Raw genomic sequence first — 15609 nt, forward strand, 5'->3', positions numbered from 1 at the left:
GCCCGGTTATACGCTTCCATGTATGTCGATGGTGGCACGATCTTCATCTTCTTCCGCAGCTTTGGGTGAAGGCCTTCAATGAACCATCGTTTCTGTAACCCGTCAGCTGGCTTATTCTCGATCTTGTTGATCAAGTCCTTCAATTTCCTTGCGAAGACTCGGACTGTTTCATTCTTCCCCTGTTTAGTATTGAATATCTCTGCTACAATTTCATTATCATCGCGCAGAAGTTGAAATTTGGCGATGAACTCCTTTTTAATGTTATCCCAACTGTTTAATTTTTGTGGATCAGTATCAGTAAACCAATCAATTGCAACACCCCGGAGGGTTGCCGGAAATTGCCTCATCCATTCATCTGTATCCGTTATGCCATTAGCTCTCCAAATCGTTTCAGAGGTTTTACAATGTCGGATGGGATTAGCTGCTGCATCACCATCAAATTTAGGTAACTTCTCCTTTGGTCCCGCCATCCCGATGCTCACGCTTGGTATTTCGATGCTCACACTTGGTATCTCGACAGCTGTGTTTGGTGAAGAAGGGTCTCCGTTAAGTGAATCTGTTCCTTCTGGAAGTGGATCCTGGACGAAGAGTTCACTCCACGCTCTTGCTCCTTCGGCACTCCGAGTCGTGCGAGTCGATTCTCTTCTGTCTGGACTGTCTTCCCTCGGCGAACACCAATTTAAAAAATTCTCCCTTGCCTCTTCAACCAATTCCACCCGCTGTCACGTCTCCTCCAATAATGCTTCCGCACTTCTGCGTTCGTCGACAGCAATCTTCTAGAATCTCTTTCTGCGTTCAGCTTACTGCGCCAAAATCAGATCGCCGTGTGCTGTGCGTATTTCGTCCTTGTCCTTTACTTTGTTCTTATTCTTTTTCAGCTGATTCGGCATTACTCTTCATTCTCCTGCCTTTCCAGGTCCATCGGGCAACGACGCCAAATGTTTACTGCATAAGTTAATTAAGCAACGCACATAGGAAATAGACACGAACACGAACAGCAGAACTCTTATTATTATTCGCATATGCAAAGATATTACATTAGGTTATCATCCTGATTACAATGATCCCGAAGGGAAATATAAATACTCTCTGAGGAACCTTCTCGAAGGTATCCGTCGGCCACATACAACATGCCAACTACAATAATAGAACCTTCTAGATACATCTTGATACATGTCGGCCTGACGTCACACATCCCGATACACTGATAGAACCCTCCCGATGCACCGTCAAGAACATCCTAAAACATCGTTGGGAACCTCCCGATACACCGTCGAGAACATCCTGAAACACCATCGGGAAGCTCCTGATACACCATCGGGAACATCCTGAAACACCATCGGGAAGCTCCTAATACACCGTCGGGAACCTCCCGATACACCGTCGGGAACATCCTGAAACACCGTCGGGAAGCTCCTGATACACCGTCGGGAACCTCCTGATACATTATTTCCTGACGACATATGCCAGAATTGGTGCCCCTAAGAATCTTGTCTTTAATACCTTAAAGGAGGTTTCTTGCTCCATACCACAAACATAGGGTCCCCCTTTTCTTATCATCTTGTTGAGGGGGCATGAAACTTGTACAAAGTTCTTTATGAACCTCATGTAATATCCCATGTGTCCTAAGAATGATTTGACTCCACTGGCATCGGTCGGTGCTTCCATCTCCACGATCACACATATCTTGTCTGGATCAGTTTTGAGTCTCATCTTACATACAATGTGCCCCAATAGCTTACCCCAGGGTACCATGAATCTACATTTCTTCAGGATCAATGCCAGTCTGGCCCGACGACACCTTTTCATGCATTACTCGAATGCTGCCAAATACATGTCTTGTCCACTAAAGATAGACCAATCATCAAAAAATGCACGAAAGTTTCCTAAGGACATTTTATCAAATATATGGAGAATTATTCTTTGGAAGGTTGTTGGTGCATTGCACAAACCGAAGGGCATCTTGTTGTATGCATAGACACCATCCTCTACCACAAAAGTGGTCTTCAACTTATTCTCATCTACTATTGATAGATGGTTATAACCAGAGAAGCCATCCATAAATGAGTACATTTCATGTCAAGCAACTTCTTCAACTATTATATCTGTGAACAAGATAGGGAAGGGGTCTTTTATAGTGACAGCATTCAAGCAGCGGAAATCAACACAGATCCTAATCTGGTTTGCCTCCTTTTTCAATGATATCACAATGGGCGAGAGCTATTTACTTGTCTCAACTCAAAATATGATTCCTGCATCCAACATGCGTTGGATCTCTTCATCAACCCTAGCTACATAATTCTTGTTCATCCTGAATGGTCTCTTCTACACAAGTATAGCGCCAGGCACTAGGGGTATACATTGTATGCACAACTCTAGTGGTACACCCTTCGGGTCCTTGTAACTCCAAGCAAACACATCTTTGTACTCCATGAAGATTTTGAATGCTGCCGCCTTCAACACAGGAGTTCAATCATCGCCAACTAGTATGTTGCGCAAACTCTCATCCCCAAGATTCGTGACCCGAATGGATGGCTCTTTGTACTTGATTTTTTTCCCTGCATCAAAGTTGTGAGCAGGACTCTCATTCACCCGTGCTTCTCCTTCTTTGTACCCCCCGAACTCTAGCAGAAACACCCTCTCTCCATCCATTCCTTCTCCTCCTAGCATATTACAACTCGAAAATAACTCGTAATCTCTATTTGCCAATGGAAGAGTCCGTTCAAGGAATCCAAGTCATCTTCCGAACATCTTTCCAATTCCAAAATGTCTTCATCATTAGGCTCCATCCTATGTCTTCCCTCATCCCTTCCACCAGATTCTCCATCAGATTTAGATTTCGAAGCCATCTCCTCATCGACCATTTGTGTACAAAGGTCAATAACGAACTTCCTTTTGCCAACTCCAATGAAAGGGTGTTTTTCTTCCAATTGTGGTTTTCCCTTGCTACTACTAGCCATCCCCTTCTGAGAATGGCATCATAACCCTTCTTTTTCAATGGAATCACAACAAAATCTAGTACAAATGGCTGGGTTCCAATGGTGACTAGCTGCATCATCAATATTCCCAAAGGTTTGATTCCATGCTGGTCTGCATCGAGTAAGTTGAAGGAGGGGGGCCACAGGGTAGGCCTCCCAAGTTTCTTCCACGTCTCCTCCGAAAGCACATCTACCCCTGACCCACCATCAACTATGGTATCGGTGAGGATTGTCCCGAGGATACCCATCTCAACTACCACGAGGTACCGTACATTGTTCAACACAAGTAGCATAGGGTCTATAGTTGATCCTGAAACGGTTGGTTGTTGTGTGGTGTTGGTACTTGGTTGTGCGGTGCAGGTGTTTAGTAATGTCGTCTTCATCTGGGGTAAGGTGTGGAGGTCTTGTATTTTAATTGGAACCTCCATTTGCAACATCCGCCTTAGTATGTTATTCTCAGCCTCTGTTTTTCTAGAGGTACTTGTAACCACAGGTGTATCCCCCTTCGCTTTCATTGTCTTCACTATTTCCTCTTTCGCCTCCTGTACTATCTACTTCTTTGTGCGGGGATCAGGGTACATGGCTTGTTTCGCTTGATTACAAGTGACTGCCAATACATCTTCTTCAATGTTGAGTAAGTTCACTTGAGGCTTCAGGGAATTGGCTTCTTCATCATCTCCAAGACCACACCATCAACACAATATCTGCAGTGTCTCATTCTTCTCACAATCTTGGGCGAAGTGGCCCCACTGGCTGGACACCCGACACTGAATCATCGGTTGGCCCTTCGAATCGTATTGTATCAAGCTTCTGTTCTCATTACCTCCTCTTCCTCCTCACTGGTTATTTCAGAACCCGCAGATGACGCATTGTTTATTTGCTAGTTGGTGGTGGCTTCCCCGGAGTTATAGATGGTTGTTCCTAGGTGAACAACACTTGTGGCCCTCTTGTCTTTAAGTTATACGGGCAGTCCTTGGTGGAATGGCCCATCACCTGGCAGATGTCACATAATGACTTTTTAGGACATGCTCCTTTTGTGTGCCTTCTTTCATTGCACTCCGTGCACCACATTTCTCCTTCGTCATTTCACCATGCGCCTCCTTTCATTGTTTTGAACTCCAGCATCATTGCGTTTCATATCCTCTTGTAATGCTTGTACCATTTTATTGGATTCATCATCACTGCTACTATCCTCGTCCGAGGATTCCTCGATCTCGAATGATGACTTGCCTCTCTTCTTCTTTTTTAATGTTTTATTTTCACTTTCCAAATTCATCGCTGTCATACACATCATTGTACGATGTCGGCAGTACAATCCTCATTTTTCTTCTCAAAGATGCATTTAATCCGTCAACAAATCATCTCTTCTTTAATTCATTGGCTGGTTGGGTTTCCATCTTCCCGAGCAATTCCTTTAACCTTCTATTGTATGCTCAAACAGTTTCCTTCTTTCCTTGCTTAGCATTGTAGATCTCTATGACGATCTCATTATCATCCCGAAGCAGTATGAATTTTTATTGGAATTCTTTCCTAAGATCATCCCATGAATTTATTTTCGCTTTGTCCATATCTGAATACTAGTCAATAGCAACACCTCATAGGGTTGCAGGAAACTATTGAACCCATTCATCTTTATCAGTAACCCCATTTGTTGACTAGATAGTTTTACATGTACGGCAATGTCTGATAGGATCTTCCTTCCCGTCACTAGTAAACTTGGGTAGTTTTTGTTTCGGCCCTACCATAACTAATGGTCGATGTGTTGTTATAGTTGGTCGTTGTGTCTATAACAATTGTTGTTGCACGTGAACTTGTGCTTGTGGTGTGATAACTTCTGAGAAGAGGCGTGGTCAACTATTGAACTGTACTTGCTCGAACGGTGTTTCTAGGACAAAGTAATCACTGTGCGCTCACACTCCTTCAACACCTTGAGCCATGTTGGTTCCCTCTTTACTTCTGTCCGAGTTCCCCACTGTACTTGCTCGAACGGTGTTTCTAGGACAGAGTAATCACTGTGCGCTCACACTCCTTCAACACCTTGAGCCATGTTGGTTCCCTCTTTACTTCTGTCCGAGTTCCCCACCCATGGTATATGTAAGTTTAGAAACTCCTCCCTTGTCTCCTCAACCAAATTCAACATTTATCACGTCTCTTCAAGTAAGTCCTCTGTAATTCTCGGTCACAAACAGTTAGGCAAACTTTACTCTCCATTCAGTGCACCTCCTACGGCACCGAAGTTACCCTTTTTGACCCCACCGTCGTACGTGTCCACAAGTTTCCTCAACCTTTTTCGTCGCTCGACTTGTTGTGCAAGGATCAAAGCTCGTTGTGCGGCATGAATAGCATCATTATTTTGTTTGTTTCTATTTTTATTTTTGTTCAACTAATTTGGCATTAAATCTCAAAAAACATCATAGTTAACAAGAACACTTTTATTTATGTAAAGTCTTTGTACATCATTATGGTCATATGTGCAACCGTTATAGAGGTTAGTGTTTTTTTCTACTCACACTCCACTTACATTCTCATGGCCTAGGGCTCATGGGTGAGACCTTCAACTGTTTTCACCATGCTCTTTTGATTCCCGACAGTTGCGTTCCCAAAAGTTATGGAGGATCTTTTGGCTTCGTTGCTCCTGCTCGATCTCCTCGCATAGTCGTATTTGTGCCAGAAAGGCTTGTGCAAACAATCTACGAAATTGATGCAATAGTCAGTTGGCGGTGGGGCTCACGTTCAGTGAGTCCCAAACAGTGCCCTCTAGAACCTCTTTTTGTACGGCTTCGCTCCGTACAAAGGTTTAGATACTCGTGCGGAACAAGATGTGGAAGTTATACGTCAATTCATGCTTCCCTTTGAACAACTTCGGTATACCGTTTTCATTAATTCTCACATTCTCCTCCAAAGGTATTCTCATTTAATATATTTGCAATATGTCATTGGTCGCATCACTTTCCCCATATTCAAAAATGGCAACGACACCAAATGTTTACCCTCGTGGGGTAACAAATACTAATTGCATATAGAAAGTGAAGTACTTAACATGGAATGGAAAGATATTATATTCATTCATTGATCACCATATATAAATGTACTCTATACCAACATGTCTCAATTAAACGAAATGATGCATACATATAGTGTCCGAGGGGTTGCGAGGCAAACCGTCATGACCATGTAACTCCCTCAGATGTGGCAACCGTCTAACTACCCAATTACCCGACAACATCTTTAAGTTGAGATCGCGGGTGGTTTGCTCAAGCCTCAACCCTTCTCGGTTTGATCGAGATCACAATTGATCATCTTGCTCCTTTTTTGTACTCATTGGATGCCCCCCACCATCTCCTCCCTTCTAGGCAAGAGTTGAATATGCACGTCGGCTTAGATATTTAATAGCACTACATCTAGACTACTTGGGTTAACCCCCATGGGGGCTTCGCCCCAAGATGGCATTTTATATTAAACATTTTTTAGAGATTGAAGATGGGATCATTATTGACCCCTTTACTCTCTCGTTGCTAGTCACATTATCTTCATATCTCCCTTGGTTCTTCTAGGGTCGAATCACACCGGCTACACATCTAGATTGACCATCACCTAAGTCAAGAGGACAGAATTTGCCAACTTTGTAGTTTAGGGGAGGTGGAGTCTAAGACACACTTCATATTCCGGTATCATATCTGCTACAAGATAAAGGGGGAGATTCTATTGCATGTTCAGGGAGAGTCATTCTCTCTCGGCCTTCTTCAAGTTCATTGACCAGCGTTGCCTAACTCTTTATCTTTAGGAAGCCATGAGACAATAGGACCACTTTCTTCAACATCAGCCCCTTGGGTTGGCACTCCAGTTAGCTTATCGCATCTTTCTTCCTAACGCTTTCTCTAGTGCACAACACCAAGTAGCTCCTTGGGACCCCCTCTAGCTTTTCCAGATCTGTGAGACCTCATAGGGATTCTACTCAGTAGCAGTCCTCTTCCACTTCCTAAGGTCTTTAGGGTCATTTGAGGGTCTCCTCCTTCCCATTGACTTACCCTTTTATTCTTGATGTCTTCCTGGTTACCCCCAAGCAATACGCTATAGTTTGTTGTTGTTCGTTTGCTTTCAAATGTTTCTTCTCTTTTCAGGCACCATTTAATATCCCTGTCATGGATTAACCTCTACTTTGTTTAGAAATCCCTTAGACACTCTTTGTGATCTTTCATTGGACATTAATAAATTTATCCTATCTTTCCTTTACTTAATTTCCTCAAAAACATAGCTTTGTATTCTCTGGTTTGTGTCTCGGATTCTCTTGTTTGGTTTTGATCAGTTTTTAACCTCAAAATCGTGTCTGGTTTCTCTGATTTTTCTTCTAAAAAATTGTGGCTTTTGCAGTCTGTTTAGAGTCGTGGTGCTCATCTGCAAAAGTTCTTAGTGAACTTGCAACTTATTTTGGGGTGTAGTGCTCGTCTACCAAAAAGGGTTCAGCAATTTTCCTCAAAATGGTGGTTTCAGTTTTATCTCAATGTCTCTAGCTACATGGAGTAATACTTTTGTTACCCAACATCAGATTGAATGGCTTCATGGCCAATAACATTTTACAAATCCAAAGAGGGTCTCAACTCTCAACAATAGCAAAATGTTCTAAAGAATTTATGACCACAAGACATGTAGTCTTTTGCAAGGTAATTAGATGATGACCATTAAGGAAGGGTATTAGAATATTGTAATGTTTCTTTAATGGTCATCTTAGATAGTCTTTAGTTTATTTGGTTGTTTTTTATTTATTTTTTTGTCTTTAGTGCACAATTGTTTCTTTTAGAAACATCGTATGTGTAAATCTATATAAGGAGCTTTCATCTCCTCTGTTAATACAACATCAATTTACCATAACACCTATGTAAGAAGCCCTGCTGGCTGACTCTGAAATTATGCTGAAGATTGTTTTGTGTTTGGTGAGTTTTGCAATTTTTTGTTTTTTTTGAAGATATATGCTTTTTTTGTTTTTTTCAAATATAGAAATGCTTGGAAACGCATATACAAATTACTGAAATCAAGACACCTTATTGCTATCTTTTATTGTGCAAAGATTCACAAATGCAATACACATATGCAACAAACTTAATTGCTAAATGAACCTGGAATTGATGGATGACGTTGGAATAGCAAATTGCAGCAGAGAAATGTAATTCCATGCCACTTAATAACAGATCACACCTCCTGGACTAGAAACACTGCCGGCATAAGATGAAACACAACTAGTATAAATGGTAAGTTGTCTTAGTCTCAAACACAGCTCTATGAACTGCAAACGCAGGCCAAGAGACAGTGATTGCAGCCCATTAAACTCCTCAAAACTGCATTGATTTCAGAACAATGTTGCAGCAGATTCAATGCCAAGATGACCAATACCCCTCTCTTGTCAAAATGCAGTAGAGACAATTAAGTGATGAACAGTAAACACTTTCAATTCCAGATAAAAAATGCAGATTAGTATTCAGAAGATGAGCACAATTCATTGGCCATTAATGGCCAATTCAAGGTGCAAAGAAAGTTGCAGAGATTCAGCCTCCAAGCAACCAACGTCAAACCCTCATAAGTTCTTCAATTTCACAAACATAAGAAAATATAAGAGAAAATTTGATTTGCTATTAGGAGTCCTTTTTATTACATTACAAATCCCAAAGCTTCTCCCATACACAACGCCATATAGCTTCTTATACACACCTTTCACTAATGAGGCTTCACCATTGCACCATAAAATTAGAATAGAAGACTTATAAAGTTATTCGTTAAGTTAAACTTAATAAATAACTTGCAATATGCAACCCACCTAGAAAGCCCAATCAATGTACTGATGGAACCTGTACTTAGGGTGCCACAACTAGACTGCCAAAAACAGAAACTCTACTCATATGACTTCCTATAAATAGCAAGTCACTCCATCTGAGACCCTCAAACCTAAGTGTCAGCTCACGAGGGTCGCAATGATGAGCTGACATCACCAAGCTACTAGAACCTGCTAAATCAGCGACATTACAACCTAGCATGTACACAACCCATTATGAGCTCTTTTGCCTCTCAATCTACTATTGACCACATACCCCTCTACTTAGAGCACCTTTTGGGTTATAGCCCCAAGTCTCTTATGTTTTATAGAAAAAGATGCACATTCCTCTTGAAGTATGTCTCTAATCTCCACTCACATCATACACCTTAATATTTGATCTAGCCCTAATTTGTAAAACAATCGATTGACCAACGATAACTTTTCTACTGCATTTAACTAAATACACACCCTTTGGGAAAGATGATGTGGATAAATAATCTCTAATGTTTTCATGCCATGATGATACTAACTTTATTTAAAATAATTGCTTGCGACCATGCAAAAGTTTCAATGGAGTCAATTTTAAGTCGGTAATATCATTTATCCACCTCTAGTGAGTTGTTAAATCCTTGTCTTGCCCTATTATCATTGTCAAATTATCGTTTCTAGTTGATATATTTTCAAGGACAATGAAAGGAGCTTTACAACACATCAAATGAGACATAGAATAGAAATTGGATGAGTAGAGAAAGTAAAAGTGGCTAAGACATAAAAGTGACCAAAACCTCCCAAGTGTATGCCATAAGACTGCTAGCCAAAAGTTCAAAAATTAAAAATTGGACAAAAATATTCAAATGCACACTTATCTCCAAAAAGTTCAAAACCTCCTAGGCATTCATCATGAGACTTTTGGGCCAAAAACTCAACAATAAAAAAATTGGGCAAAAATGCCTAGATCAAGGAAATATCCAAAAAAGTTCATAAAGTGAAAAAGTGGACAATATGTTCTGAGTATGCACTGAGTCATTGGTTTTGAAAAAAAATCAAGAGTACAAAAGCAAACGATTTCCCAAGCGTGTGCCTAAGGAGCTTTCACACAAATTTTCATTAAAAAGCACACAAGCATGGATATACCTAAAGTGATTTTGGACAAAAAAATTGAAGATTCTAAAGTGTCCAAAAAGGTTCTTTGAGCATGACATAAGGAATTTTGGCCAAGTTCTTCAAAACATAAAAAGCTACCAAGAACAATTAAAAGGGAAAAAGAAAAATACCATAAAAGAAAATGAACCAAGTAGTGAAAAATATGCTTTCTTCAAAAATAAAAAAGACAATCTAGGTTCTTGAGATACAAAAATGGTAAAAATGTTAGAAGACCATATTTTCAAGCTTTCAAGGTGATGGTTCTATGTAAAAGAATTATTTCACAATACCATAGTCATCAAAGGAACCGATCAATGTTTCGAACTAGCTATTTTTATCAACGAGTATTTTTAGTTGCTAGTTTTTTTTGGTCAACGACTCTTTTTAGGTCTATTTTACAATTATATTTGCAACAAAAATCCATTTGGAGATTTCTTTACTACAGATTGTTAATCTCATTGCAAGATATATTGTCAGTTAGTGTCAAAACACTTAGTCATAATGGAAAGCCAAGAATAATCAAGTTATCAATCTGCAGTGTTAATCGAGCTCACAAAGGAACCAAGCCAACAATGTAAACCTTGCAGAAAGTAAGCAGTGTCAACCGGGTTGCAATGTCAACCAAATTGACAATCCTACCGAGCTACAGCGAGAACCAAGTCAGAAGAGTATTCCAAGATGATAATCAAGATAGTAGAGCAGTGTGAACCGAGTTATAAGTGTCTACCGAGTGATCAGTATGAACCGAGCATCCAGTGTCAACCTAGTGCTAGAGTTAGCCAAGGTGACAGTGTTGCCCGAGTATCCTCAACATCGCCCGAGTAAGTCATTGGACCCGAGTTATAGCACTGAGCCAACTTGGTAATTGTTTTTGGAAATAATTATGTTGTAGGCGACCTATGAAGGAATTACTTGGATAGATACAAGTATGAGGTATTTTGTTTATCCAAATAAGAATTGTAATATCATTGTACCATGAGTTGAATAGAAGCGAATATGGAAGAGCATAATATCTAGAAGGCTACAAGCAGCACAAGGAAAGGAAGAGACTCATCTATCATAGTCAGCTGATCTGTTTACTTCAAAGGATCTTCATATCATAGTCAGCTGATCTGTTTACTTCAAAGGATCTTCATCAGCAATCAGAGTTGCATTTCAAAGATCAATCCACTGATTCATCCTAATAGGTGCATCAATCCCAAATCCTTTAACCAGGTGGACCTAATAGTCCTTTGCAAAGACTCCTAACAGAGTACATACTTAATTTTATTGTATAAATCCTTTCACAAGGTGGACCTAATAGTCCTTATTACTCTTAACGGAGTAGATCCCCAGAAGTGATCAATTGTAAGCCTTAATAGGTCAACTTTATTACTGCAGTAGTGAAGCATTGTGGGTGTCATCCCAACCCCAGTTTTACCTTCTACTTGGAGGGTTTCTGGGTTACCAAATATTGTGTTATGGTATTGTTACTTTACTACTTTATGTTTCATGCATGCAAGTAGATTAGACAACTTAACAAAGTGGATTGAGTAAAAGAAGTTTAAGTGGTTCTTGATTCACCGCCACACCCCCCCCCCCCCCAAACCACTCTCAGTCACCTAGCTTGCATTACATTTCCAACACAGATGATCTATCTTAGACAGTGTTAGCTCTTAAGCTTGCTTTGTGTGCAAGCATTCTATTTTCAGCATAGTAATTGCATAGCCTAAGAATGCAAATATTGTAAAAAACTAATATGTGGTTGAGGGACTCAGATTGGAGAAACAGAACAGTAATTTTATGCCTAATTGTTGCTAGAATTATTATTCAAGCTATCTTATGTGTTGATTTGGCAAATTGGATAAAATGTCATCATTCTTGCAAGCTATCTATTGTAATTTTCATTAATGTGGGTTTTGTAGCATTGTATGCATTTTCCATTATTCTTTATAGTCTCCACTTTTAGCCAAAATAGTGATCAAATATTACTTGTCATAATTAGACTGTTCACATGTCTCAAAAGATATTAAATCTCTTGTTTAAGTGTAGAAATATTGATTAGCCTTTGGCCCCACACCAAAGAACCCAAAAGATGGGCAATCTCTTTAGTTTGCTTGCAATATGTGCTCAAAACCAGAGGTTTAATCTGCATATTGTAGAGAGCTAGAGTTCATTTCCATACGTTCTTAGGTTTATAGTTTAGTTTTTACTTACAAAGGAAGCTTCCATTCTAATTCAAAGAATGATATATACTCACATTGTTCAGTTTTGTGTTGTTAGGAATGGGGCAAATAAAAGTATCAACAGTTCACATCAAGGAAATTACAATTTAAACAGTTGGGTAATTTACCCAAGTTGATACTAGAGAATTGATTTGCTACAAAGGGTCTTTTGCCTAATCTAACAAAAAAAAATTAACTGTCATTGTTGCAACTTGCAGCAACACTAGTTATTTATGCATCCAACTGTGAATGATGGACTTACTAACCAATTCAACAACGCTCGATGATCCCAAAAAAGTTTGAATAGCATTGCCAGAAAGGCTGCAATTTTGAAGCACCTATATGCATGTGAAACTCTTATGTCCCAAACTATATATGCAAATACGAATTGACTAACAAGGTGTATCTTCAGTTCATGAATATTTGCTTCTGTCTGTTGAATTGTACAAACAGAACTTTTTTGTTGACATTTCCAAAGATGGGATAACTTGGGGTAAGTTTTGAATGAAGCATCTATAACCACATCTAACCCGAGAATAACCTTATTCCATGACATTTCCAGGTGATTTCACCTCTACAAATACGTGGGTTAGTCTTTAATCCGGATGTCCAAACAATGTAGCCAAGAAGTTTACCTTGTGATATCTTGAATCTACACTTCTTTGGATTCAGTGCTAACCATACCACTTTGTAACAGTGCATGCACTCTAGTAGAAAAGGGAACTATGCCAATATTATATAAAGGCCTGAATTTATTACACCTATCAGAAATCGAAACAACTCAGTCAAAAATTAAATGCAACAGACTATTGCAACAAATAAGGCATAAGATTAAAATCCCAGCAAGTATTCAGCCTTTTTGTGTCTTGAAGCCAAAAGTTTGACCTGGCAAAGTAAAGAAGGAAACTAGGACACTGTTATTTAGAAGAAAAAAAAAGAGGCCTGAATTTGTTACTATTGACAAAAATTGGAATATTTCTATTAGCAATTATATGCAAATTTCAAATTTGTCACGCAGAGATTGAATTCAGGCTTTGATTTTTTTCTAGAAAATTTTGGTAAGGATTTATACTGCTAGAAATTGAATGCATGCTTTCATTTCTTCCATAAAAAAGCTGGTAATCAAGGCAATAAGAAACTAATAAATGCATGTGAAATTAGAAACAAAAGAATAGGTCAATCGGGTCATGCTCCAATGGCAAGGCCATAAGGTTTTCATGTTGAAGATCCATGTTTGAATCCCCCAGAGTGACATCTATGTGTCTTCTATGTTGCCTTGAGTTGATTAAACGGCTTCTGTGGCTTCTAAGTTGAATATATTGAATGGGAAGGAGGAGATCCTCCTTGTAACCTCCAACATCTTGTGGGGTAAAAGAAAGAAAAAGAAAAGGCTTAAATTTAAAATTAACATTAGAAACTTGCCGAAAATACAAATCAGCACAATAAGGAAATGCGTCTGAAATAAGTAGAAACTTTTAATTAAACTTGCAGTTATCATTAGAAATTTGCGGAAATTGAATAAATAAGATAACAAGGAAATACATGTGCAATAAGCAAAGAAGATATACCACTGGATTTGAAGATATCGTCCAAAATTTGCAGAAACTGGACAAATAAGGAAACATTACAGCAATAAAAAAATGCATGCGAAATAAGAAAAGAATTTACAAGAAAATTGCAATATGAATAGAGAACTACCGAAATTGGATATTAAGGCAAAGCGAAAGCAATAATAAATTACATGTGCAGTAAGGAAAGAAAATATAAAAATAACTTGCAACTATCCTCACAAATCTGTTGAAATTGGAAATTAAGGCCATGAGAACAAAATACATGTGAAATAAGGAAAGGAAATTCAAAAGATATTTGCAATTATCAATAGAAATTGAAGAAAACAAGTAAAAATTGTTATTAAGGAAATTCATTTGCATTAAGGAAAGAAATATTACACCGAATTTGCAGTTATCATCAGAAATTTGCAGAATCGAAACGAAGCTTTGAAATTATTTGAAAATTTTCGCGACATTCAGTTTTAATTTGAATAAGAAAGAAAGAAAGAAAATGCACCTTCGTGTATGTCTGAATTAGCGGAATGACGAGAAGCAGCTGAGAAGTGCGCTGTTCTGCTTAATATATGAAATGGTCGGATTCGAATATTCTTCTTCAAACTTGCTGAGAATAAAGCAGAACAGAAAGAGGAACAGAAAAGTGGCATTGGCATAATAAGTGTTCTGGAATAAAGCGTTACAACGACTGCTGCCGATCTCATGGCAGATAATACAGAACACATTTAAGGAAAGGAAAATTTGAGCTTTTTTCTTTGTCCTTGTTTAAGAAAGTTCACATCCAAAGAAGCTTTTATGTCATATCATATTCTCGATCTTATTCTGCTTCTTTATTTTTGTTCTTATCGCTTAAGAATGCAATGCCATGCCCCAATTGGGCTCCATGATAGCTGACAGTCTCAGAGGGTTTTTGTAAGCTTTTTTTTGAACCAGCCTGGCTAATTGCTGAGAGTACAAGAACAGAGGACTGGTGTGTAATTTATCTGCCCAAACAATGACGTAATGGGGAATTCATTCTCTTTTTTTGCGCAGTTTTTCTATTGCGTTTGCCTATATTGTTCGTTGGGATGTGAGGGTCCCTAACCTCTTACTTCCACGTGGCCTACAATATAATAGAATAAAAGAATTCCACGTCTATCAAGCCAAAGTCTAAGGAATGGAAGATTTCATGAATTTCATGAATGGAAGAGGCCAAAGGAGGCTTGGGAAGAGAGAATTTGCAGATTTTGCAATTCTGGGAAAGTGGAAACTGAACAGCACTTTATTCTAGAATGTGAGGCCTACAAGGATAGCAGGGATAAGTTTGAGGGATAAGTTTGCGGATACTATATGTGACAGTTCTTGGCATAACCTGTTCAACGAAAAGTACATTGAGCAATTGGGGGGGCTCATCATTAGTCTACACAAGAGGCAAACAGCGCTACTTAAGTCTGCTTGAGTTGTCTTGCTGTCCCATAGGCTATTTTTGGCCTCATGGACGTTAAAATTTTATCTATCTATCTATCTATCAAGCCAAAGTCTAAGGAATGGAAGATTTCATTTCTAGTTTTGTGAAAAGTTCAGTATAAATTTGAGTTTGTGGATAAGTTTATGGGAAATTTTAAAATTAAAAGTATGGATTAAGTTGAGTGATTGTTGAAAATAATTTGATGATATTTTTTCAATTTTTTCTGTTAAGTTTTGAGGTGGAGGAAGTGTATCATTAGTTGTTATAGCGAACTTCCTATATTTGGAGAGTCTTCTAGGGGAAGAGAGTCACTAACTGACAAGGGGTTCAATAATCTTGATAGAGTTTTGTCATAGATACCCTCCAATAGTCGATCACACATGTACTAATATTCAATCATTTTTTTAGCTTTTTTGGTTGGTGATTGACCTATTTGTGCACCATTATGGGAACATTTCATAATGAC

At 38.8% G+C, this 15609-nt stretch overlaps 1 protein-coding gene across 6 annotated transcripts in view; it reads right to left on the reverse strand.

The window, feature by feature from the left end:
* LOC149550827 (HAD-superfamily hydrolase, subfamily IG, 5'-nucleotidase) overlaps positions 1-14775 on the reverse strand; it is a 405317-nt gene extending 390542 nt beyond the window's left edge. Inside the window, exons 1-2 of one of the 6 annotated variants that reach the window (XM_089786393.1) lie at positions 14199-14293; positions 13700-13736 (exon numbers count right to left, since the gene is read on the reverse strand). Coding sequence is in view for 2 of the 6 variants with exons in the window: in XM_089786391.1 (XP_089642517.1) it covers positions 14199-14421 (223 nt within the window). In the remaining 4 variants the exon portion in view is untranslated. Of the gene's footprint in view, positions 1-13699; positions 13737-14198 lie in introns of all 6 variants that reach the window. The other 5 variants (XM_089786395.1, XM_089786397.1, XM_089786391.1 and 2 more) reach the window with 5 other exon arrangements.
* Between the last annotated feature and the right edge of the window lie 834 nt (positions 14776-15609).

Source organism: Cupressus sempervirens, chromosome 6 (assembly GCF_028749045.1).
Source record: "Cupressus sempervirens isolate cs-2001-9-10 chromosome 6, ASM2874904v1, whole genome shotgun sequence".
Classification (NCBI taxonomy): domain Eukaryota; kingdom Viridiplantae; phylum Streptophyta; class Pinopsida; order Cupressales; family Cupressaceae; genus Cupressus; species Cupressus sempervirens.